General features: G+C 42.2%; 1 protein-coding gene across 1 annotated transcript; it reads left to right on the plus strand.

Annotated features, from left to right (window-relative positions):
* Positions 1–2,684: 2,684 nt before the first annotated feature.
* TRIML2 (tripartite motif family like 2) lies at positions 2,685–15,835 on the plus strand. The gene is made up of 8 exons (XM_053660084.1): positions 2,685–2,766; positions 2,831–3,063; positions 3,354–3,449; positions 7,638–7,823; positions 9,950–10,090; positions 11,153–11,175; positions 11,294–11,442; positions 15,249–15,835. The coding sequence occupies exons 1-8, from the start codon at positions 2,685–2,687 to the stop codon at positions 15,833–15,835; spliced, it is 1,497 nt and encodes a 498-aa protein (XP_053516059.1).
* The last annotated feature ends 8,297 nt before the right edge of the window (positions 15,836–24,132 follow it).

A 24,132-nucleotide genomic window follows, 5' to 3' on the forward strand; every position in this document is an offset into this window, starting at 1 on the left:
AAGGATCCAGGCAGTAAAAACAGAATTGGAGCAAATTCAGAGCCAGATTACAAGTACAGAGAAAAATAATTGCAACTTGTATAATAACAGGGGAATGATGATTTCAATGTATAACTATCTCTTAAAATAAAAAAAAAAAAAGACCAAGAACCAGGTAGAAGAAAATGGGTAAAAGACTTAAATATATGCTTTGTGGAAAATAAAAATGAAAAATGGCCTTTAAACATTTGAAAATAATAGCTTTATTCATAATAAAATAAATACAAACTGGAAATATATAAAGATACCATTTCCTACCTACTGAGTGGGCAAAAAATTTGACACTTTTGTCATAAAGAACCTTTTCTGACTAATTATTGAGACAATGGCATGATTTAACATGCTAATCTCTTTATTATTTTTTTCAGAACATGGCTATTACATCTCCTCCAATATTCCATCTCTCATAATGTTATTGTAGTTGAAGTATGTGAATAAAATCTGTCCTCACACAAATACAGAGTTGGAAAAGTGGAGAGCATTCTAATCGCTTTTTAGAGAATTGATCTTTTAACATTTTATTGTTTGTTAAATAAAAATCTATTGGTCTGTTTTATACTTTGAATAAGTATAACAATGATTATACACTGGTCTTTTGAAAAATATTGGCTCACTAAATTCACAGACTTTTCAAAAGTTGACATATTTTGTTAATATCACCACCAATTTCACCAGAAAAGACTAAATATTGGGAAGCTATCAAGCTTAAAACCATAAGTAAAAGTTTTTCAAAACTCAAATAGTGGGTAGAACTTTTTCCAAACTACTTTTTGCTTAAAATCTCAACTGTTATCATTGGCAAGTAACCCTCAGTTTCCTTGAAATATCAGGGTCACTTTTTTAGTGATTGAGAAATGTCTTCTAAATCATTACATCTGAATAACTACAGTTTGTTTCATTTGCTCCTTCAACTAAAAATGTTCTATGGAAAAAACATGGCTAGTATGGCTTGCCACCCTAACATCATATAAAATGCTTTTTCTTGAGACAACCATTTTATTTCCATATGTAGCATAAATGCCTTATGTATATTTTTCATTTTGTTGTCCAGGATATTAAATAAATCCTGCACTCCAAGGATGAGATTTCATATTTTTGTACTTTATCAAGAAATAAGAATATTAAGTACAACGGGCCTCTTTTTTTAACTGAGTATGCAAGTATGTAGAGATTCAAACAATACAGTAAATGACTGCAGTACTGTTAGGTTCTACTTGGTTGACTAATGGTTAAGACACAAGCAATTATATCTACCATGGGTTCAAATGTCAATCCAGTGAAAAATGGAAATCAAGTCTTGGGAACTGCACTTTCAAAACTGCTTTTATATGTACCCTAAAAAATAACAAAAAAAAATTATATGTACAGAAGTAATCAACTTCAGATTTATAAAATGCATTACATATCTTAAGTATCAAATACAAAATTAAAAATGAATGAAAGGACAGGAGATCAACTTGATGGCAGAAAACACTTGGGCAGAAGGGAGAATGAGGGGTGGACAAAACTCGTAAACCCAGAAATGGAAGTTTGGGAGATCTCAGATCAGTCAGGTGGGTTTGTTTCAAGAGATAGCGTCAAAACAGCTGATTCCTAAGGTGGAGTGAGGAGAGAGATAAATAGAATAGAGGCTTGGGAGATATTAACACTTGGCATTTTGTTGTTACCCACCAATGTCTGGAGACAGGGTTAAGACAGGGTGGCTGTCTGCAGCCACCCAACGATGGCTGGAGACAAACTAAATCAACTAAGACAGTTTTTTTTTTACTGGGGAAAGTTTCCCCCAAATCAGTAGGTATGTAACTAAAATATTTCTAGGGAAAAGGCAGAATTATTGCTCAGTGGTGATCAGAAGATTGTCTGGAAATGGGGATGCCAAAGATTATAGTTTTCTTGTGCTACTTTTCCTAGTTACAAAAAAAACAACAACACAAAAACCAACCCTGGCTGGTGTGGCTCAGCAGATTGAGTGCCAGCCTGCCAGCCCAAATGTCACGGATTCAATTCCTAGTCGGGCACATGCCTGGGATGCGGGCCAGGTCCCCAGTAGGGGGCGCACGAGAATTGACCACACTCTTTTTCTCCCTCTCTGGCTCCTGTCTCCCCTCTCTCTAAAACTAAAAAGTGCCGAAGTGCGGATATGCAGTTTTCCTTTAGTGCCTGGGCAAAAAATTACACCTACTTATTTGGGGAATCATTTCATCTTTTTTTTTTAACCTAGGTCCTTTCAAGGCTAGTTTCCGGATGGTTCTTATGTTGGGCTTCAGGCACGAACTCGGGAGTGGGTGCATCTAGGGGGAGCTTGAGTGCCTCCATAAATATGTGACGCATGTGTAAATATGACACGCGTCCGCCTCTCTCATTTAAGGAGACACTCAAGGTGATCACTCCTTACTGGCTCCCGCAAGCACTGTAAAATTGAGTGGTCCCCTATGCCTTAACGGCCAGACCGAGCCTCACCCGTTCCAGAAGATCCTTCAATACTTATTGCAAAGCACTGTGTCCTGAACGGTGCTCCTTTTTTTTTTCTCCCCCGCCCAAGCCTTATAGGGAAATGGTGTGTGATGTTATTTGTAAGTAATTTTTAGTCAACGGCTCAAAATTCTCAGAATAGAGCGAGCCCTTTAAACTAGAATGGTGACGTCATGGCTGATGACTGCTTCCGGAAGCCAGGGGTGCGGAACAGGAAGTGCTTGAGCGCAGGCGCGCAGGTGGTGAGCTGCCCAGGTAGGCTGCTCTGATATTGAGCCACGTGTCTGCGCTAGAACGGTGCCACTCTCCTCCTGTTCAGGGCAGGGAGGTATTCCACATCCGAACCAGAACCGGGCCAGCCTTCACCTGGGAATCCACGCCAGGATGTTTAGATCAATCATCTCCGAAGAGGAATATTGCCAGAAACACCTGGAACTGCGTCTGCTGTTTTGTGAGGAAGATCAAGCTATCCTGTGTGGCAAATGTTTATTGTGCGAGGATCATGAGACTCACATGGTGTGTGGGATACAGGAGGCAGCTGAGAATTACAGGGTAAGCTTTGTCCAAATTCTGGAGCAATCCAGCATTGTGGCTGCCTACTCTGTTTATTAACTTATTTATTTAGGAGACAGATAATCAATCTGACTCTCTAAGACCACTCCTCTGGTTTAGGTTTAATCAAAAAGTATGTATTAGACGAATGCCATGTGTAGTAGACCTTCCGGGTCAAGGGTTGGAAAATACAGTAAGGCTCTTGGCCTTTCAGTTGTCTTAGGTTGGGGAATCTTAACTGTTCTGAAGCAAGTGCTTTACCTGGAATTCTGTGATCTATTTTTCTGCAGAAGTTATTCTGGGAGTTATCCAGCACATTGGAGGCGAAACTTGGAGTTACTAGAACTCTGCTGGCTGAAGAACAAGAAAAAATGGTCATTATTCAGGTCAGTGCCTATCTTGATTCTTAGGAGGGAAATACCTATAATGTTGGATCGCAAATAACAAACAAAGTCAAGAGACAGATGACAACCATATTTGAAGATCCATAGGTAGGCAAAGTGCTAATTTCTTAACAAAGAGAGCTTAAAAGTCAGTAAGTGAGAGGGAATTTCAGGGGAAAGGGGGAAGGGTTTACAGGAACTAGTATAAAAGACACATGGACAAAATTAAGGGGGGTGGAAATGGGAGGGAGGTGGGGAGGGCTGTGGGGGTGGGCTGGAATGGGAGTTAAACGCAGAAAACTACTTGAACAATTAAAATTTAAAAAACAAAAAAGTCGGTAAGTGTGAGACTGGAAACTTAATAGAAAAATGATCAAAGAAATGAGAGTTCAGAGAAAAGAAAATGGCAGCCATCTTTTGAATATACAAGAAGATTGTGAACTTTTTTTAAATTTATTTTTTTATTGATTATGCCATTACAGTTGTTCTATTCCCCCCTTCATTCCCCTCCACCCTGCATACCCCACCCCCACCATTCCCCCGCCTTTAGTTTATGACCATGTGTTTCAAGTTCTTTAGATTCTATATTTCCCTTACTACTCTTGCCCTCCCCCCTATCTATTTTCTACCTACCATCTATGCTACTTACTTTCTGTACCTTCTCCCCCCTTCTCCTTCTCCCACTCCCCTGTTGCTAACCCTCCATGTGATCTTCATTTCTATGGTTCTGCTCCTGATCTAGCTGTCCTTTTAGTTTGCTTTTGTTTTAGGTGTGGTTGTTAATAACTGTGAGTTTGCTCTCCTTTCACTGTTCATATTTTTTTAACTTCTTTTTCTTAGATAAGTCCTTTTAACATTTCATATAATAAGGGCTTGGTGATGATGAACTCCTTGAATTTGATCTTATCTGAGAAGCACTGTATCTGTCCTTCCATTCTAAATGAAAGTTTTGCTGGATAGAGCAATCTTGGATGTAGGTCTTTGGATTTCATGACTTGGAATACCTCTTTCCAGCCCCTTCTTGCCTGTAAGGTCTCTTTTGAGAAATCAGCTGCAGTCTGATAGGAACTCCTTTGTAGGTGACTGTCCCCTTAGCTCTTGCTGCTTCTAGGATTCTCTCCTTCATTTTAATTTTGGCTAATATAATGATGATGTGCCTTAGTGTGTTTCTTCTTGGGTCCATCTTCTTTGGGACTCTCTGAGCTTCCTGGATTTCCTGGAAATCTATTTCCTTTGCCAGGTTGGGGAAATTCTCCTTTATTATTTGTTCAAATAAGTTTTCCACTGGTGGCTGTTCCTTCCCCCCTTCTGGTATCCCTATAATTTGGATGTTGGAGCATTTAAAGATGTCCTGGAGGATCCTAAGACACTCCTCATTTCTTTGAATTCTTGCTTTTTCATTCTTTTCTGTTTGGCCATTATTTGCTTTCTTCTGGTCCACTCCATTGATTTGAGTCCCAGTTTCCTTTTCATCGCTATTGGTTTCCTGTGCAATTCCATTCATTTCAATTAGTTTCGCCTTCATATGTTTGTCTAATTTGTGGCTGTAATCAACCAGTTCTGTGAGCATCCTGATGACCAGTGTTTTAAACTGTGCGTCTGAGTTTTGCTGTTTCTTCATCGGTTAGATTTATAGGCTCTGGGGCTTTGAGATCTTCTTGAGCCATTTTTGGTGTGTTCTTGCCCGTTAAGTATGAGTAGCGGAGCCTTGGACTCTTAGGTTGCTGGGTTGTGACCCTATATGTGGAGGCGAGGTCAGAGCGGGGAAATGGCGGCACCCTGTGCTGGGGCTCTTGAGGCCTGCTCAGTCCCATGGTCTCACCGCCCACTCCCTTGCTTGTCTATCTGCACACGAAAGTGCGACCACAGTCAACCCAAAGCCCTGCTCCCTCACTGTTTCCCCGCGGTCGCTGGGTCTCTCACTAGGTCCAATCCTGTGCCTGGATTCCAGGCGCCTGAGTCCATCTGACTGAGTTTTCCTGTGCAACCCCGCTCCGACAGCTGTTGGTTTCGCCCCTCTTACCAGTCAGGCTGAAGAATTTGTTGTTATCAGACTTCTGAAAAAGTTCAATTTTCTGTGTTCTGGCTGTGTTTTCTATTGCTAATATTTAGTTGTCTCTAAACTTGGTTGTGAGAGAAAGCAAGGCTTCTCCATCTATGCCTCCATCTTGGCAGAAGTAGATTGTGAACTTTGCTGGTGGTAAGTAAAATACAAATCAATTGAATTAAGTGATAGTGAGAGAACATTTGCAATCCTTCTTGGCAAAGACCAAAAAAGTTGGTAACAGTTTATAACAATGCGGTGGAAGAAGGAACATGTTGTGTATTTCCGGTGGCCATATAAACCCTGACACCATTTTAAAGGGTGATTTGAGAATTACCATACACACCGAGAGCTCACCATCTTCTCTGCACAAGTTTCACTTCTAATTTCAAGCCTTCTCATCATATTTCACTTATTTGGTGCCAGATAGCCCAGACTGTGGGTCTTCCCTCTTTCAATTTTTAAAGAAAAACATCCAGTAGAAGATGATAGAGGAGAATTCCTGACTGTACAAGAATTTTTTTAACTGATCCCTAAGTTTTTTTCAGCCCAAGCACCATACAGTCAACAAATACTGTGTTCCCACTGTTTGCCAGAAAGTAGACTAGGTGCTGGGGATTTAGCCATGAAAAACCAAACAATTCTGCCCTTGTACAACTGCTGTTTTACTGTAGGTAAACAGAATAAGACAAGTAAAAGGTATATGTTTCTATTTACTGAACTTATTGAAGTGACATTGGTTCATACAATTATGTAAATTTCAGGCCTACAGTTCTACAGTACATCATGTGTGTGTCATGTATTTACTGCCCTAAGTCAAAGTATTGTATGTTTCATGTTAAGTGCTATAAAAATCTTATTTTGAAAAGCAGAAGTGATGGAGTTCAGGTTTACATAAAGCCGTCAGTGCCTTGCCACTTAGAAATTGGCATTTGGGAAAACTCAAGAAATGGAGCCATGTGGTTTTGGGAAGAATGTTCTAGACAGAGAGAAGGATAAGTAGGAATGTGTTGTAAGAAGAAAGCAGAGACTTCGATGATAATGGGAGCAGGAGGTAAAGAGGCCATATCATCCGGGGCGGTTCCACAGGAAAGTTTTGAACAGAGGAAAAACAGAACCTAACTTCCTCTTGTCTCGGAAATGCTCTAGCTGCTGAAGTGAGGATGGACTGGGAGGGTGAGAGTGGGAGTGGACCTGTAACGGGGGCTGCTGCAGGGGTCAGGGCCCAGAGATGGTGACCTGGAGGGGCGGTTCTAGAGGGCTCAGTGCTCTGGTTCTTGATAAATCTTGAATCCATTAAGTGTGATTAGATTAAATTATCACTGTGCTGAATATGCCCACAGTAAATCTCCAGCCCTGCCTTCCAGATAATAGGCTTTATTTTAAATCCTCTCCTTGGGTGGGGAATTGACTAATGAAAATCAGCATATCCAAAACTGAGCTCCTCATTCCCCACCTCTGGAATCTCTCTCTTCCAGAGTTTCGCCTTCTGTGTTTTGGCAATTCTGTTCTTCTAGTTGTTTAAGTCTGAAACTCTTGCAATAACCCTGGCCAGTTGGGCTCACTTGGTTGGAGCCTTATCCTGGAACCTAAAGGTTAAATGTTTGGTTCCAGGTCAGGGCATATACCTACCGTTGTGGGTTTGATCCCCAGTCCAGGCATGAATGGGAGGCAACCAATTGATGTTTTTCTCTCACATTGATGTTTTTTCTGTCTCTCTTCCTCTTTAAAAAAAAAAATGCAATGAAATAAATAAATGCCCTCAGATGAGGATTTAAAAAAATAAAAATCTTGGAATCCTTCATTAATTTCTCTTTTCTTGTGCTTGTTATTGAAAGCATCAGCAAATGTCATTGGGGATTCCGTCCGGTTTTCCTGGTTGCCTTCTCTTTAGTCAACTACAGTTGTAAATTCCTGTAAGTCAATTAACATACCTTCATCTGCATTTCACGTGGTAGGTTTGTCTTGGTATCTTGGTCCATCTTCACACTGAAATTCCCTTTGTCCTTTGCATTTTTGTCCTTTTGGTTCTCCCCCCATACCCTGTGTCTCCTTGTCTTTACATTGAAGTTAGAGATGGAAGAGATTCGTGGGCAATGTGTGGTGTGTTTAACTTGAAGTCCATTGTGTCTGTATCCGTGCTGAAGGAAGAGGAGCAGGACTTCAGAGAAATGATTGAGTCTGAGTATAAGATGATATTCCGGTTGATGACCGAAGAGAGTGACGAGAACCTGGAAGGGCCCACGTTCAACCTGAACTTGAGAAAAGCCACCTCGACTCAGAGGGCAGCGTTTGTCGCAGAGCTAGAGGACAAGTTCCAGGAAGCGATACAGGTGAGATGCTGAAAATGTCATCTTCCAGTGTTTGGGGAATGGCAGAAAGCAGAGTTGCACATGTCAGTTCCAGAGTAAGACATTCAGTGGTATCAGTGTATTTATGAAATGAATGTATATATTCACCCAGCAATTTTATTTCTGAGAATTTACTACATATACACTTACATGCATATGAAAAGACACATGAGTAAGGAAACACTGAAAATTATTTCCGTCTGGTTTAGATGTAGTCTTTGAAGTCAGGTTGATGAGATCCCCATCTGGAATCTGTCTGCTCTTTACTAGCCTCTCTGTGGCTTTGGGCTTGGTTTTCTTAGCTGTAAGGTGAGGATAATAATGGCTCCTGGTACATAATACTGATGTGAGGACTGAGAGTGGCAATCTACATAAGCTTTTTTTTTTTAATTGAGGAAAAACATAGAGCATGAATTATAACCGAGTTTTGTCAAACTGAATCACACCCCAGTGATAGCCCAACACTCAGATCAAGAATCAGGAATTTGCCGTCCCCCAGAAGCTTTCTTGGAGTGCCAGCCTAGTCACTAACATCCCCCAACCCAAAAGTCACTACTGTCCTTGTTACTGGACAGGAACCAGGCAAGAACAGATTGGCCTCAGGCTGGTGAGTAGTGTTCAAGTCCTTGACTTCATGCAGGAACGATTTCATGATATGAGTCCAGGTGATTTTGAGAGTACGTTAATAAGCCGAAGGACAGTGAAACAAGAAAGGGGCCTGGGTGGGGCTGCTTCGGCTCACTAGGAAGTTAGAAAAAATGGGGCTTTGAGTCGTGCTCAGGGGCAAGACTAGGATGAGCTGCCTCTGCCCATTGCTCCCACGTTGCAAGCCTGATGGAGACCCTGAGGGTGTAGGAGATGCACAACTGAGAGGGAACAAGGTAGGGAGGGAACCTAGCAAGATTTTAAAATGGTGTTCGTAGTCTTGGCCGGTTAGCTCAGTTGGTTAGAGCGTTGCCCCCTGAACGCCAAGGTTGCAGGTTTTATCCTCAGTCAGGGCACATACAAGAATCAACTAATGAATGTATGTATAAGTGGAACGAGAAGATTGCTCTCTCTCCCCCTCTCCTTTTCTCCTCTCTTTCCTTCTCCCCCCTCTCCCCACCCTCTCTTTAAAATCAATCAATACATTTTAAACAAAGGATCAACCTATTAATGCATAAATAGAACAACAAATCAATTTTCTTTCTCCCCTGTTCTCCCTTCCTCTCCCTCTAAAATCAGTCAATAAAATGGAAATAGTGTTTGTACATTTTGTGCACCAGATAAGTATTAGGTATTATTACTTCTATAACATTTATTGATAACAAGAGACTAGGTACAACCTATATCAATCTCGGACTTACAAAATAGACTTATGTCATAAAATAAATGCTCTTTAGCTTTTAGAAAAGATAATAGGCTGTGTGTATGGTTAAGGGATGTCCCACCAGAACATTAGGGAAAAGCAAGTTGTCAGATCAATAATACAGTATAATATTCAATTATTTGTGTTCTTTAAAGGAAAAAAAAAATGGGTCCTGGCTGGATAGCTCAGTTGGTTAGAGCATCATCTCAATACACCAAGGCTGTAGGTTCAATCACTAGTCAGGGCACATAAAAGAATCAACCAGTAAATGCCTAAGTAAGTGGAACAACAAATTGATGTTTCTCTCCCTCTCTCTGTGAAATCAGTTAAGAAATATCACGGACACGTACTTTGCACCTATGTGGGCATCTTCACAAGGATGAAAAGGAAAGTGATGTCAGTGGCTTGATGAATTATTCTTATTGATGTTTAATTTTTGATTCAAATCTTAGTTTTTAATTTGATGAAGGAAATAGGAAAATTTTTAAACAAAACTTCCCATTAAACAATGATGCATTTTAGGTCCAGGTTGTTATCTGAATGAGCAGACTATATGCACAGCGTTCGTGTCAGCATAAAAACATTGTGTCACGGAATCAAGTTGCTGAGGTGTCTTGCTTGACGGAGGGATGTCCTGGCCTTACCCAATTATGTGTATTCCCGGGGTGGCAGGCGATAAAACGGGTTGTTAAAAAGGTGGTTGTTAGTGAAGGAGAGAAATTGCTGGCTGGTGGATAGTAATGAGGCGGTGCCTCCGCAGAAACTGAGGGAGCTGAGGATGGAGAACATGAGTAAGCTGCAGGAGAGTGAACTCAGACTCTACGAGCAGATCTACGTGCTGCAGGTGACCATCCAAGAGCTGGAGAGCAAGTGTGAGGAGATGCCGTTGGTGTTGCTCAAGGTGAGAGTCTAGCAAGAACCGTCATTACGGTGTTTGAGAAACGAGAAGCGGACTGGACTCGTTAGGGGTCATGTCCAGAGCACAATATCCAGTGATTTTCAACCATTCATGGAGGCTATTTGGCTATTTTCCTATCACCAAAATCATGGAGCATGGTAAAATCATAGAGCTACTCCCCTTAAAATCATGAGTAGTAAGTTTGAATTGAGATGTCCCTGATACCTAAATGATTGGTTAGTCAAATTAGGATACATCTATACAATAGAATGTTCTGCCACCATAAAAAAGGAATGAAGTAGTTCTGTGGGCACTGAAAGGTTATCTTCAAGATACCTAGTTAAGTGGAAAAAAAGATGCAGAACCGTGTCTTGTTTGGCTTTAAAGAATGTGTATAAACACAGAGACATGCTCATTAACATTCAGACTGCCTCTGGCAAAAAAAAAAGACACATTTTAATCAGTGGTAACCTTGGGATATTTATTTGGATAGTATTGTATATCTTTAAAACTTTCTGTAGCAATTTATGTTGCATTTTTAACAAGTACATTATTACCTTTTAAAGACTCCATTTGTATCTCTGCCTGGCCGGTATTTGTAACATGGTGCTCTTATTCGAGAAGCCCCTGCCCATAAACCCTTAATTTCCAATTTAGAGCCAAGGCTAGTTCCAAAGCAGAGGTAGGTGTGAGTCAGTTTTGCGCAGTTCCCAACTTGGCTCTACCCCCCTCGCAGCTTAGCAGGCCCCTTCGCATGCTCAGCCCTCGCCACCCCAGGCGTGGAAAGCAAATAGATGCTCTGAATTGGGATGACGCACGTCCTGAGTAAGATGGCTGAGGTGAGGTATGGATAATACTTCTCTTGGGAATGTCATGATGACTTCACACCGTTTGTCCAGTTTTTCCTATTCAGTGTCAAGGTTTGATATCTGAGAATTAGCATCATGAGACTGAAGAAATTACATGGAACTGGAGTTTCCTGGTTAGAAGATATTTTCATGGGCCTAACTCCTCACCAAAGGCTTGGCTCAGATACAGTAACCTTGTCTCCCTGTTTCCCTGCAGGATGCACGAGATTATTTCGAACGGTAAGTTTTCACCTTGGAGATTCTTGGGTCAGGATCAGGGGCTAACATGTGAGCAGACCTGAGTGGAGGTGTCAGGGAAGGACAGGAAGTTCATGTCCTGAGGTCGTCCTCTGGGTAGAGGGCCCGGGACCTGCCACCGGCCTCACGCTGCCCTTCTTTACAGAGGTAGCAGCCTGGTGCTGCTTCAGAGCCTAGAGCCTGCCCAAATCATGGACCCGAGACTGTGCCAGATCCCGGGAATAAGGAAGATACTGGGAGGACTTCAAAGTAAGTTGGCATCTGTTACTACATCCTACCATAAATAATGGTAAATTCCAGAAAGCCGAAGGGTGTAAAGGAGCGTGGCGTTTAAGAGGCTTACATACATTAGAAAGCTATCACAGTGATTGTTGCTCTTATGTTGAAAGGCTGTCCTGTGCAAATCCTTCCCCTTCTTCCCAGGCTTGCCACGTAATTGCAGGCAGATTCTGCTGTTTAAAACTGTTGAACTCCTAGGGAAGAACGGCGATATGTGTAACGAAGGATTAATGCCTCCCGCACTGAGCTCTGTCTTTTTCTGAGTGTCCTGTCATGGGGCAGGTGAATTCGTACAGTCTGTGGCCGTTTGAGTCTGTCCTCTATCACTGAGTGCGCTGTGTGCGAGGCACTTCCCAGGTTGTTGCGTGTTCCGGAGCTTGTTCCTTTTTGCTGTCATGGGGCATCCATTGTGGGCGTGTACCATGATTATCGTTTTTGTGATTCCGCACACACTTACGTTGTTTCCAACCTTGTGCTATACATAGTTCCTTACAGATTTTTGTGTGGCCGTGGCTTATGTAGATTTAGGCCACGGTTCTTTTGGTTGAACGGTTGCTCTGCCTCCTTGCCCGTGTTTGGTAGTGTTGTTTTTTATCAGCTAACACAATAAGCATACACTGGCGTATCACTTTGATTTTAAATTTGCATTTCTGACATGATTAATGATATTGAGCATATTTTCATGCATTTACTCACCCTTTACTATTGTTTTTTTTGAAGTATATCTGTGAACATTTCCCAGTTTTAAAAACTGTTGTGTTTTCTTACTGAGATTTGCGATTTATTTATATTCTGATTATAAATCATTTATTAGGTATGTGTTTTGCAAAGATTTCTCCTAGTGCGTGGTTTATATTATCATTTACCTAATAGTCTTTCAAAGAGAAGTCTTAAATTTGGAAACTTTGTTTCATTTTTATCTTTCATGACTGCTTTTTGCATCCTAAGAAATTTTTTCTTGTCCCAGCAAAGCTTTTTCTCGGCAGAAGTTTTACGGCTTTAGTTCGGATGTGTAGGTCTGTTATCCACTCAGAGTTAACGTTTCTTCGTGATCCAGGGTATGGTACACGTCCCCTTTAGTGTGCATACCTATGTCCGGTTGTTCCAGCATCGCTTGTTGAAAACACTGTCCTCCCTTCAGTGTGCCTCACACCTGTGTTGGAAATCAGTGGGCGTGTGTGAGCAAGTCTGTTTGGACTCTCAAAAACCATTGGCCATCGTGTTTTTGTCTGTTTACCCTTTCGCTAATACCACACTGGCTTGTCTCATTATTCCATAAGAAGTCATGAAACTGGGCATCATGAATTCTGCAGATTTTCCTTTACAAAGCAATTTTGGCTATTCTATATCTTGTCCTTTTCCCATAAATTTTAGCTTGTTGGCTTTTATAAAAAAAAAAAAAAACTCCTGGGTTTGTCGTTGGTATTACATTGGTTATATAGATTAATTTAGGGATAAGGTAATGTAGCCATTTATTTAGGTGGGTTTTGTAGTCTTCAGGAAACAAATATTGTGCATATTTAATTAAATGGATCCCTAAGTATTTTATTTTTAGTGCTATTATTAGTATTAAGTATGAATTTCTCATTTAAATTTCATTTAATTTTAGATTATTACTAGTACAGAGAAAAATACTGGTTTGTAAATATTAACATTTTATCATTATACTAAACTCATTTACAAGATCTACTGGATTCTGTGGAATTATCTGCAGAGATAGTCTGGTAATCTATGAATACAGTTGCATTTCCTTCTTCTCAATCTGTAAGTCTTTTCTCTGTTTCTGTCACCTGATTGGGTCGGCCAGGACCTCCAAAAGGGTGCTGAATATAGAAATGAGAGACGCATGCCTCATTCTGGATCTCAGGGAAGAAAGCACTAAGTCTTCCACCTTCAAGTTTAAGTGTATGTTTTCCGTAGTTGCCTTTCATCAAGCCGAGGGCATTCCCCTCTGTTCCTGGTTTGATAAAACCTTTTATCATGAATGGATGGTGAATATATTAGATGTGTTTTCTAAGTTTCTGTTTCTACAAAAATGTGCACCTGTGTTTTCTTCCTCTATTAATGTGATGAATTATATTATTTTCATATGTTGCACTGGTATTACATTCCCAGGGTAAACTCTTGGCAGTGGTATTTTGTCCATTTTATATATTTCTGAATTTAATGTGCTAATTTTTTTTAAGAACTTTTGTATTTATGTTAATGAAGCACATTGGTCTGTAGCTTTCTTTTCTTGTTGTCATCCATTGACACTTCAGCTAATTCACTTGAATATTTTCATCTGCAGATAATCTCTGTGGTTCTTCGTCAAGCCCACTCGGCCTCACTTTTCAGTTTGCTACATCCTGTAGATACTTTTTAGGCTTTTTTTCCCCTTCAAAATAGTAAGCAGAGTCTGTGCCCGGTAATTTCAGTGTTTGAGTTCTTCAGATTTGTTTCTGCTACTCTGCGCAGTACCGCCCCCTTACTTTGTGAGTGTGTGTCTCGTGCTTTTTTAAAGAAGGAAGCTTTCCTTTTTTCCTTAGATATTAATTTTAGAAATTCTTTGAGGCCAAGAACAAAGGTGTGCATTCTTCCAGAAAGAATTTGCATTTGTCTCTGCCAGTCTTCTAGAAATGCTGGGAGCCAGGGGCAACTTGAAACTTAGAATCAAGGCTTTGTGGCCTTCTACGATTGCTCTAATAATAATGATGTGAACTGGGTTGCAGGTCCAGAGACTTAAGTTTCTTTGGCCATAAAACTTGCTACTGGATTAATGTGAAAGAAAGTAGGAAATAAAGAGCCACTCCAGGTTTATAACGTGATCAACCTGAGTACTGAGTGTGCTGTTAACTGGAAAGTAGCAAGTGGGAAGGGAGAGGTCTGGGAGCCCCATTCTGGATGCAGTGTGTTTGAAAGGCCTGTGTTCTGTCCAGCTTGTATTTGGCAGCTTTTCTATGGATGGAGTAAGTAATGAACATATAGAAGATATTTAACACTGAGGCTAGATGAAGTCACATGGGGGAAGGAGGACAAGAAGTGGAAAAGGCAGGCCTAAGACAAAGCTGTGAAAAATCACTATCTTTAGAGTCAGAACAGAGAGGGAAGGGAACAAAACAGTCAGACATGAAGGCAAGGATCAGTTGCACTCAGGTAGGAGATAATACTTTAAACTTTCTTGTTCTCAGCTTGATTTTTCTGGAGTAGTCTCACAGGTTTTGTCGCCTCTGCTAATACCTTCACTTTGGATTTGCTCACTCTCAAGGGCATGCTGGCAGCAGTGTCTAGGCATCTGCGTCGCAACCTGGTGACAGGTAAGGTGAGGAGAGCAATTCAGTCACAGGGAAGAGCACGGCTCAACTGGTTTTATTAGGAGACTCAGTGTTTCCGGCTGTTGCAGGCTTGGAGAAGATCTTTAGGAGACTAGAGTTGGGTCCCAGGTGGTATCTGGCTAGGACTGGATGCCGGGACATTTCAGCCAGGTCAAGTTCCCTCATGGTCTGAAGCGTACTTCCATACCTCTTTGTAGTCCATTAGTCTCGGTTTTGTCCTTCCTCCGTGGAGAGCGCGGTCTGTCCTTCCATCATCTTGTCAACGTTTTCTCTCCTGCGAGGTCTTTTCTTGAAACAAAGCTTAGAGGTTTCTTTTCCTGGACTTCCCTGCATTTCCTCTGCTGTCTCTGCCTCTGAGACTTGGGCCTCTCCCTGGGAAGCCCCTGCGTGTTGGGAATCCTCAGTCTCAGGCACCGGCAGTGACGGACCCCCCGAGTTAACCAAATCTCTCTCTCCTTGTAGGACCCGTCACTTTGGACCCCACAACAGCTCATCCCTTCCTTCTCTTATGCGAGCATCTGAGAACTGTCAGATTCAGAACTATCCAGCAGAATGAGCTTGGCCACCCAGAGAGATTCGACTACAGTGCTTCTGTGTTGGGTGTGGAGAGTTTCACCTCGGGCAGGCATTACTGGGAGGTGGATGTGGGACAGGCAACCAAATGGCAGTTGGGTGTATACGAAGACACTGCCAGCGGACCGGACATCATGCTCAAAGCTTCTGGAGATAAATGCTTGCTCATGGCGTCCATGATGGGAGCCGACTGTACCTTCTGGGCCTTTCCTCCTTTAAAAAGGGTATTCTCGGGAGAGCGAATCCACAGAGTTGGAGTTTTCTTAGACTATAAGTACGGGCAGGTAGCATTCTATGATGTGACAAAGGGACTCCTCATTTATAGTTTCTCTCATCTTGTCTTTGATGGAGTTGTCAAGCCTTTATTTTCTCTCTGTTTTCCAAGAAGAGTCACAGATACAGAATCCCTTACCATCTGCCTCCCAGAGGCCGATTCTTATGATGGTGCTGTTGACCCTCAGCCCTCCCACCTGTGAAATCTAAAACCACAAGATGCTCAAAAGTCAAGGGCCTGACTTTATAAATGAGTTTTTATTAAGTAATCCATGAAAAAGACTTCTCGCAGTGAGTTGGAACTGTTGTTCTCTACCCCTAGAACTTTTGCACTGTGGCCTGGCTTTGCACACCTATTTCGTGTAAGAGAGGCTACTTTTAAACCGAATCTTAACTGGAGTGCCCCATGCTAATTAGAACAACAGATGCGTGAGCAGCATAAGTTTGGGAAGTTAGAGGAGAAATAAATAATAGTCTGGCATCCTTAGGACTAGGTGCAGGATTCGAGAGATTTCTGAAAACAGAATTAGGTATAATCAGGACTTCAGGTTTGAAGATATCATAGCTACTTGTGGAATGGAGATGCCCTATTACTGTTGCTATTGCTGCTAGTATCAAGACTTCATAACATTTATCACTCCAAGTGGAGAACCACTTAATTTCCCTGCGTATTTTATCAGGTGGAAAGGGAGGTGTCACTAGAAATGTGAATATTTTAAAATTATTTTTAAGTATCCTCCTTTTTAGAGTTCTTAAAAGAAGCCTTGATACTTTGAAGCACATTAAGTAATACTGTCTTGTAATGCTCCCGTCTTTCTCTGTTTGACGATCCACTGAAAGATGTTCTTTTGTACGGCCTTGTCGGGGGCAGTTGTACAGTTCTGAGAAGTGGGTGACAACAGATTTATAGGGGGGCTTTTACGTGAAAGGCTTATCAACTTTATATCCCAAGTAACAAGGATAATGAATTACATTTGGATCAACCTGCCAAAAAGCAAGCTCCCTCTTGAATTCTGTTGTGTAGGAACCTGCTGTGCACACATGACCTGCTAGGATGGTGGTCTGATTTTATCCCCCTTTCCTAAAAATGCAGGCTGATTTCTAGAGGAAGAGGGGAAGTATGTTGTTTACACTTCCCTCTCTAGGTGTTCTCTGTATGTATGATGGAGTCTCTGTTCTTCAGGATGCGCAAAATAAGAGGCAAATATAAGAAAATAGTTTCTATTGGGATGCGGGTAGGTATAGTTTTATTTACTTCCGTTTGGGGGAAAAATTTTTAATTGACCCTTTGAAGTTTTCAGTCTTCCTCTTAGACATCATGTGGATAGTTTATGTGTGTATGTAAAGCAGTAGCTTAGAAAAAGTCTTCGCCCATCTCACACCCAATCAAAGAAAGTAGCCCTCATCTCAGAGGTGGGTGTTGGGTTTGGTGAATGGCTTAGGAGTGAGATAACTACTTGGAACACAAAGATTAAAAACTCAAGGGGCAGCTCTCAGACCCCTTCCCAATTTTCTGAGAGAAAAAGAAAAGGTGGTGATTTATTGTATAGAGAAGTATGAGAATTTGTAATCATTGTGATCATGTTTTCTATATTGTCACTGAGGACATTGTCTAACAAACACTCATGTTTTCTACAAAACCATGCCTGCACTAGACTTCAGTGATTACCAATGAGAACCCACCCTGTGATGTTCTTACATGTTAAGTCAGTGACTTATGTGGTAGAAAGAAACTCTCACCAAAGGTGTTTTTATTTTGTCCTGTGAAGTATTAACCAGTTTTGTATCTGACCTAAGCAATCTTATTTTAAATTCTTTTATAGTCTTGATGACTTGTATAAACTGCTTGGCGTTCTTTGTGGAACCAATTTTACTGTCTGCCTGGATCCCTAATGAATGACTGAGCTGAATAAAATCTTTGACACAGGTCCGTCTGCCAGTGTGTATGGGTCATCTTTTAGGCCTTTGGAGATAATGGACACTGCCCACTGACTCTGCAGGGGGACGCCCAGGGCCTCCCTCCACTCACGGAGACCCTGCACCTGCAAGGTCCCGTCCTTTGGGCAGCACTCTGCTCTTTCTGCTAATTCTGGCTCATTCTGTAGATCTTCCCTCAAGGGGCACTCCTCTTAGGCATGTTTAAGAGGGAATCCTGGGAGATCACTGCAACAAGGACAGATCGTGTTATACAAACCACAGCTGCGATTTTTTTTTAATCTAGTTGGTCATTTGATTGCATTCTCTCCTCGACTGTAAATTCCACGAGAGTAAGGACTGCCCGTTTTGGTTTTTCTTTCTGCTGTTAAATAGTCCCTAGTGCAGTCTGTCTTTCAGTGTGTATTCATTAAGAATGAGCAGGGGAAGCAGGAACCGTGGTGAACTACAGGAACCGTTGGTGGGGGTGGAATGGAGGAGAGGTATGCCTGCCTGGAAACTCCAAGGTCAATGAGACTTCAGGTGAAGCTGTGGTGCAGTCTGCTGGGGCAGCCATACCAGAAGGTCACAAACTGGGCTTCAGTAATAGAAATGTATTGTCTTACGTTCCTGAAGGCCTGCAATTCAAAACCACGGTGTCGGTGGTTCCTGAGGACAGTCCCATGCTGATCTCACTTCTGGAAGGTTCCTGGTGATCTCGGGTGGTCCTTGGCTCATTGATGAGTCACCTCCTCTGATTCTGCCTTCATTTGTTCTCCCTGTGAAGCTGACCCTTTGCATGGCTTCTTTTTCAAATTTTTTTTTTTTTTAAATAAGGGCACCAGTCATTCAGTTGTATTGGACGAGGGGCACACGCTACAGTTAGGGCCTCATTTTAACATCATTGGAACAGGGCACAGCCAAGAGGGGGGCCCCAGAAAAGGATTTGGAATGGGGTCCAGAGCTCAGGGTATCCAGGAAATATTAAGATGTCCTCACCACCCCCTCGCCCCAGGGGGAAGGAACAAAGGAAGCCAGGGCCATTGAGAGCTGTTTTGCATAGCGACAGTTTTGCAACTAACCTCTGGAACGGTCATTTAACATATCTATAACTAACTGGTTTCACAGATATGTTAAATAGCTGTGGCCAAGTTTTGAGCCAGGGAGAAGGGAGTGGCTTCCACCCAGGATGTAACTGGGGGCTGGTCCCCTGAGTTACAGCGCCTGCATGAGAGCTTGGAGTTGATTGGCTCCACGCCCTGGGGCCATACCTGCCCAGACTAATGATGGCAGTCCAGTAAGGCAGGGAGGGTACGAGAGTCCTGGCAGGTGTAACTGATTGTAGGAGGAGTTGAAAAGAGGGCCGCAAAGGAGGATGGGTTCAGAGATTTAAACCTAGACGCGGCAGCCACTGAAAGAGAGAGCCACGGAGTCTCAGCTGAGTTAAGACGCCCTCTTGCCGAGGTGAAGAGGAGAGAGAGTTACTCAATCTCAACTGAGTTAAGATCCCCCCCTCTTGGCCAGAGTGCAGACCCCTGCAGCTAGGTGAAAGGGAGAGCCACGCGGTTTGGAGGAGAGTGAAAAGAGTACCACTCAGCTTTGCCAGAATGGAGATCCCTGCAGCCAGATGAAAGAGAGAACCACGTGGTTTCAGCAAAGTGAAAGGGAAAACCACACAGCTTTGCCAGAATGGAGATCCCTGCGGCCAGGTCAAGAAGAAAGCCACATGAACTTTTGGTCAGAGTGCTGACCCCTGCAGCTTTGGCAGAAGAGGCCCACACAGCTTTGGGGTGCCCCCTTTGGCCGTGTGGCCTGGAAAGCAGGAGAGACTTTGCTTGGAACTTGGTAGAAAGAATTTTTGCTCATGGACCATGAGAAGGTGCCACGTGACTTTGGATTAACTAGAATTCCTGCACGGCGACACAGCTGATGGTACCAGCGGCCTGAAACACAGACGTATGCTCTTTTCCTGATTTACGGTACCCGAGGTTGGGACAGTGGGAGAAGGGAGCTCTGTGTGGGTGTAGGTGTATACCCTAAAGGACTGTGATATTTTAGTGGAGGCGTTAGGCCTGAATAGCATTAAATAAACATTTCGTTTCCTTTTCACAAGTCTCTGGCATTGAGAGATGTCTTTCCAATTGGCGGCGGACAGAAGAGCCCATGAGATATTAGTATTGTGTCCTTGGGAGGGGCCCCTGTTCTGTAGCAGTTTTTGGCATCCCTAGATGGGCCAAGTATTGCCCCCCCCACCTGTTGTTCTGTAACATCATGACCCTGTTTCTAAGTAAGTTCTCGTGTGTGTGTGTGTGTGTGTGTGTGCAGTGGGAACAATGACAGTTCATCCCACATCAGATGGGTTGGTATGAAAATGGCTTTTTATGTAGAGCAGCAGGGTTACCAATTGTGCTAAAATCCCTTGAGTTAAACCCCTTAATCTTTAGGCCCACCTTCATCCCCCCCACCCCGTAGGTACTCAAAAATCCCCAGCTGGAACCCAGGCATCACTTTTCCAAAGCCCCCAGGGTAATTACAAAGTGCAGCCACAGCAGGAACTTCAGCAGAGGCAAGAAACTGACAACAGCTGGTTTGGTCTGTGGCTCATCCTTTCGGGTGGCTGACAATTTTAAGTCTTAAGCTATAAAGATTGGAGGGTAGTGCTGGGGAGCTGGGCTGTGAGTTTGCAGATTGGAGTGAGTTTTTTTGTTTTGTTTTTTTTTTAAGATTTTATTTATCTTTAGAGAGGAAGGGAAGGAGAGAGGGAGAGAAACATCAATGTATGGTTGCCTTTTGTGCGTCCCCTGCTGGGAACTGGCCTGCAGGGAACCGGCCTGCAACCCCGGTATGAGTTTTGCAAGCTGCCTGTGGTGAAGACCCAGCATGCTTGGTTCATATGACTGGGACTGCCAGTCAAACTGCTGCTTCGGGAAGTTGGTTGGTGAGATAAGGTATAAGCGGAAGTTGCATAGCATTCAATATCTGGTCTAAGCCAGACCGGGGAAATCTTGGGTCATGGGAGAAGCCTCCAGTAGTTTGGAACATTTAGGAGGATATTACCATGCTGGGGTTATATCTCTACCCTTAAAACACTTTGCATACGATAATAAGTTTTTTGGCCAGGGCACATTTAAGTAAAAAATCCAGTTTCACTCTGTAGTCATAACTTGGAAATAGTGCTCTGCAAATGTGTAGCAAAGTCAAGCTGTGAAATTCTTTATAGCTAAACTACCAATACACTTCCAGTTTAAGAATTCAGGGAAGGCTCAAAGCTTATACCCACCCAAGCATACTCACCTTCCATTGAGGTACCAGGCAGTCTGCTGAAATAATTTGGGTGAAAAAAGGGAAAGGCAGGTGACCTCACTGCAGGTTAATTTTTTTTGATCTTGTATAAAGCAAGCAAGAAAAAGATAAAGGGGAGAGGAGGAATTTATGGGGAATGGGAAAGAAAGTGACCTGAAGCTTTGATTTCTTGGATTTCTAGATTCGAATATAATAAACATCATCAGTGGCACACCGAAGTTACAAAGCACATAGATAGAGACAGAAAGTTGCAGAAAGCTGCCTTTTAGTTGTCTTGGCAATTTAGCATGCCAGAGAATGGGGGCATTTGCCCTGGAAAAAACCAATGTGAGATTGTAACTTACCCTAGCAAGAGGAAGGAATTCTCTGCAGCAACAGACAATGGCAATAGAATGGAAAAAAGTGTTAGATAGAATTCAACACTACATAGTAAAATAATTTAAGTTTATACTTACATTCTCTGCAAGGTGAGGCTCCAAACTCTTGTGGGTGTTAACCTCACTATCTATTTCTTTTATTTCTAAGAAGTATATGCTTTTTATTTAGTTTTTTCAGGACAGAAATATGCTAAAAATCACCGGACAGTATGTGAGGCAGACTAGAGAAACCAGTCCATTTAGTGTGTCAGCCACCGGGGTCGGCACTTCCCTGAGGGTGTGATCTGTGAGATAGCCGAGGCCGACTGCCAGGGGAGGGTGGGGCAAGGCCAGCCCCGTACTGATGTCCACATAAAATTCACATTTCTCCAAAGAGGAGGTTAATAGAAACTTAATGGGAAGTCATTTGCATGAACTGTATTTATGGATTGGTGTAATACAACTCATAGTCAAAAAATAGTTTCAGACCCTTTATGAATTTCTTTTCTAAGTGAGTATTTCGATCAGATATGTGTTCATCCTATTGAGCCCTCCCTAATCAGATCCAGGTTACCCTGTACTGTGTCTCCTGATTCTGATAGGAGAACTATGTGGTCCCCCCTGGTGCTTAGCAATACCAGGGGATCTTCTCTCTGAAGGAGGGGTTGGGTCTGAAGGACTAAGCTTACTTCCTGCAGTGCCTTAACTCTAGTTCTTTGGCTTGAGAAATGACTGAAGCTAAAAGCTATTGAAGTTGGGATTGAGCACTTCAAAGAACTAGTGAACTTCAGTCCAGGGACTATGCATGTGAATATCCTCAGAGGTTAGCCTACCCTCATACTCACTGTGGAGTTAGATTTCTCATTCTGGAGAGAGGGGCAGAGACACTAGTTTCCTGCGTGTACTCTGGGTCTACTGTGCACCCAGGAAACTGGAGGCGGTGTGTGACGTACTTCACTTTTTTAGGCCAAACCCTCTTTGTAAAATCTTAGGAAAAAGACGTGAATATCCAATAGGAATGTCTTCCCCATCCCAGTTTGAACCAACCACATTTCCAAATGTGCCAACCTCTTAGAAACCCAGTGTTTTATATAAGCTTCATGGGTTCACTTTATTTCGATTTACTTTGGAATCACCATTTATTTTTGCTATCATTCTACGTTCAATCCATCAGCAAGTATAGTTAGTTCTACCTTCCAAATATCTCCCAATCCAAGCATTTTTTTTTAAACTGTCTTCCCTTTTGTCACACTAGTCCAGACCACTGTCTTTCATTTAGACAACTGGCAGGCTTCTTGCTGGATTTGCCTCTACTCTTGCCTCCCACAATCTATACTCCATTAAGAAAGGCCTTCCCCGGACATTCTATCTAATTCTCACTTTCATTCCTTAAACTCTTACCCTATAGTATTTTCTTTATAGCATAAATTGCCTGAATTAGTATTAGTTATTATCTGTCTTGCTTGTCTGGAATGTAACCTCCATGATGGCAAGGACTGAATAACTGGTGAACAGAACAACTGCTAAGTAGTCATTAAGGGGTCCCTGTGTGCTGGGCATTTTACATAAAAACAAAACAGGATTTCTGACGTTCGTGAGCAGGTGAGACAGTTCGGAGCTTTGGAGTACAATTCTGTCTAAGCAACTGTTAAGAATGTTTTATTTATTTATTTATTTTTTGTTTTGCTAAGGCGATGGCTGCCAGTGAGAAGTCTCTAGTATCTTATGATCCAGTGACCATCAAGTTTCGCCAAATATGTCTCCCAATATTTATGACTTAAAAAATCAGAATTGAGTATTTTCCGACCCGAGAGCAGACCGGCTTTCGGGCTCAGATGTAGATGCTGAGATGTATTTACAGGAGGTGAGTGTGGAGCCTAATTTATTGCTCCACCTAAAAGGGAAGGCAATCCACTGTGTGAAGAGGGTTTAAGCCTATTCAATCATCAAGAACAGATGATACTTGTTCACACACGTACAGCAGTTCATTCTAGTGTCGCGGATGGGCTGGAGCAGTACTGTCCTTAGCAGCAAAGGTGAGATGAAACACCTGCTAGAGAGAAGGCTGTGGATGCTCAGAGATGAACAGAGCCCATTACAGGTTAAGACTGTGTACTGATTGGAAGTCCCAAGAGTCATTTTCCCGTTAGCTGGTGATAGTTACTCTGGGAGATTTCTTTGTGGCTCATATATGAGCTTCAAAATCCATGCAGTTCTTGAGAGTTCTGTTTTAGGTGTGTTTATCTAAAATAGAGTTCTCGCACAAGGACTGAAATTCTTCTATCACCCAGAAGTCTAGTGGTAATACATACCTACAGTACCACTGGCTAGTTGAGAACCTGATGGATTTTGTTCCCCCAATGGAAGATCAGTGGCTTATTCTTTTTGTGGCACAGTACAGCCATGCTTTCGCCGAGAACACATGTTACTCGCATTCCCCCTTTAGAAAAGATGTCTTATTTACCTCTGTTTCTCACCTTAAATGCTGAGAAAAGTCCACAGTAGCCACTCATTAAATATTTGGTGAACAGACTGCTTGTTAAAAATAAATGGGCTTTGTTCTTGCATTCCGAACAGTAAGATGGACTCCTAGGGCGCCGGGCCTCTGGAATGCTGACTCTCAGGGTTCTGTCCTTGCCTCAAGGCAGACTCTTAGATCAAGGGAATAGTTGCCCCGGAGAGAAGACTTGGTATTTGGTGTCCACATACTTTCAAGGCTCTTGTCAAGTACTGTGCTCACACATAAGAAATGGACAGTAAATAATTAGTGAAGAACAATATGAAGAATGAAAGGTGAAGGCCAACAGTAGGAGGTAGAATTTGGAGGAAAACTTTAAAATTGTCATTGATGTAAATAGAGAGATGAAAAGATATTCTAGAAATGCTGTGTGTATTTTAAAAAAATTTTAAAGGGTGGAATAACATAA

The sequence above is a fragment of the Artibeus jamaicensis genome, unplaced genomic scaffold (assembly GCF_021234435.1).
Source record: "Artibeus jamaicensis isolate MK-2021 breed Jamaican fruit bat unplaced genomic scaffold, CSHL_Jam_final scaffold_833, whole genome shotgun sequence".
Classification (NCBI taxonomy): Eukaryota; Metazoa; Chordata; class Mammalia; order Chiroptera; family Phyllostomidae; genus Artibeus; species Artibeus jamaicensis.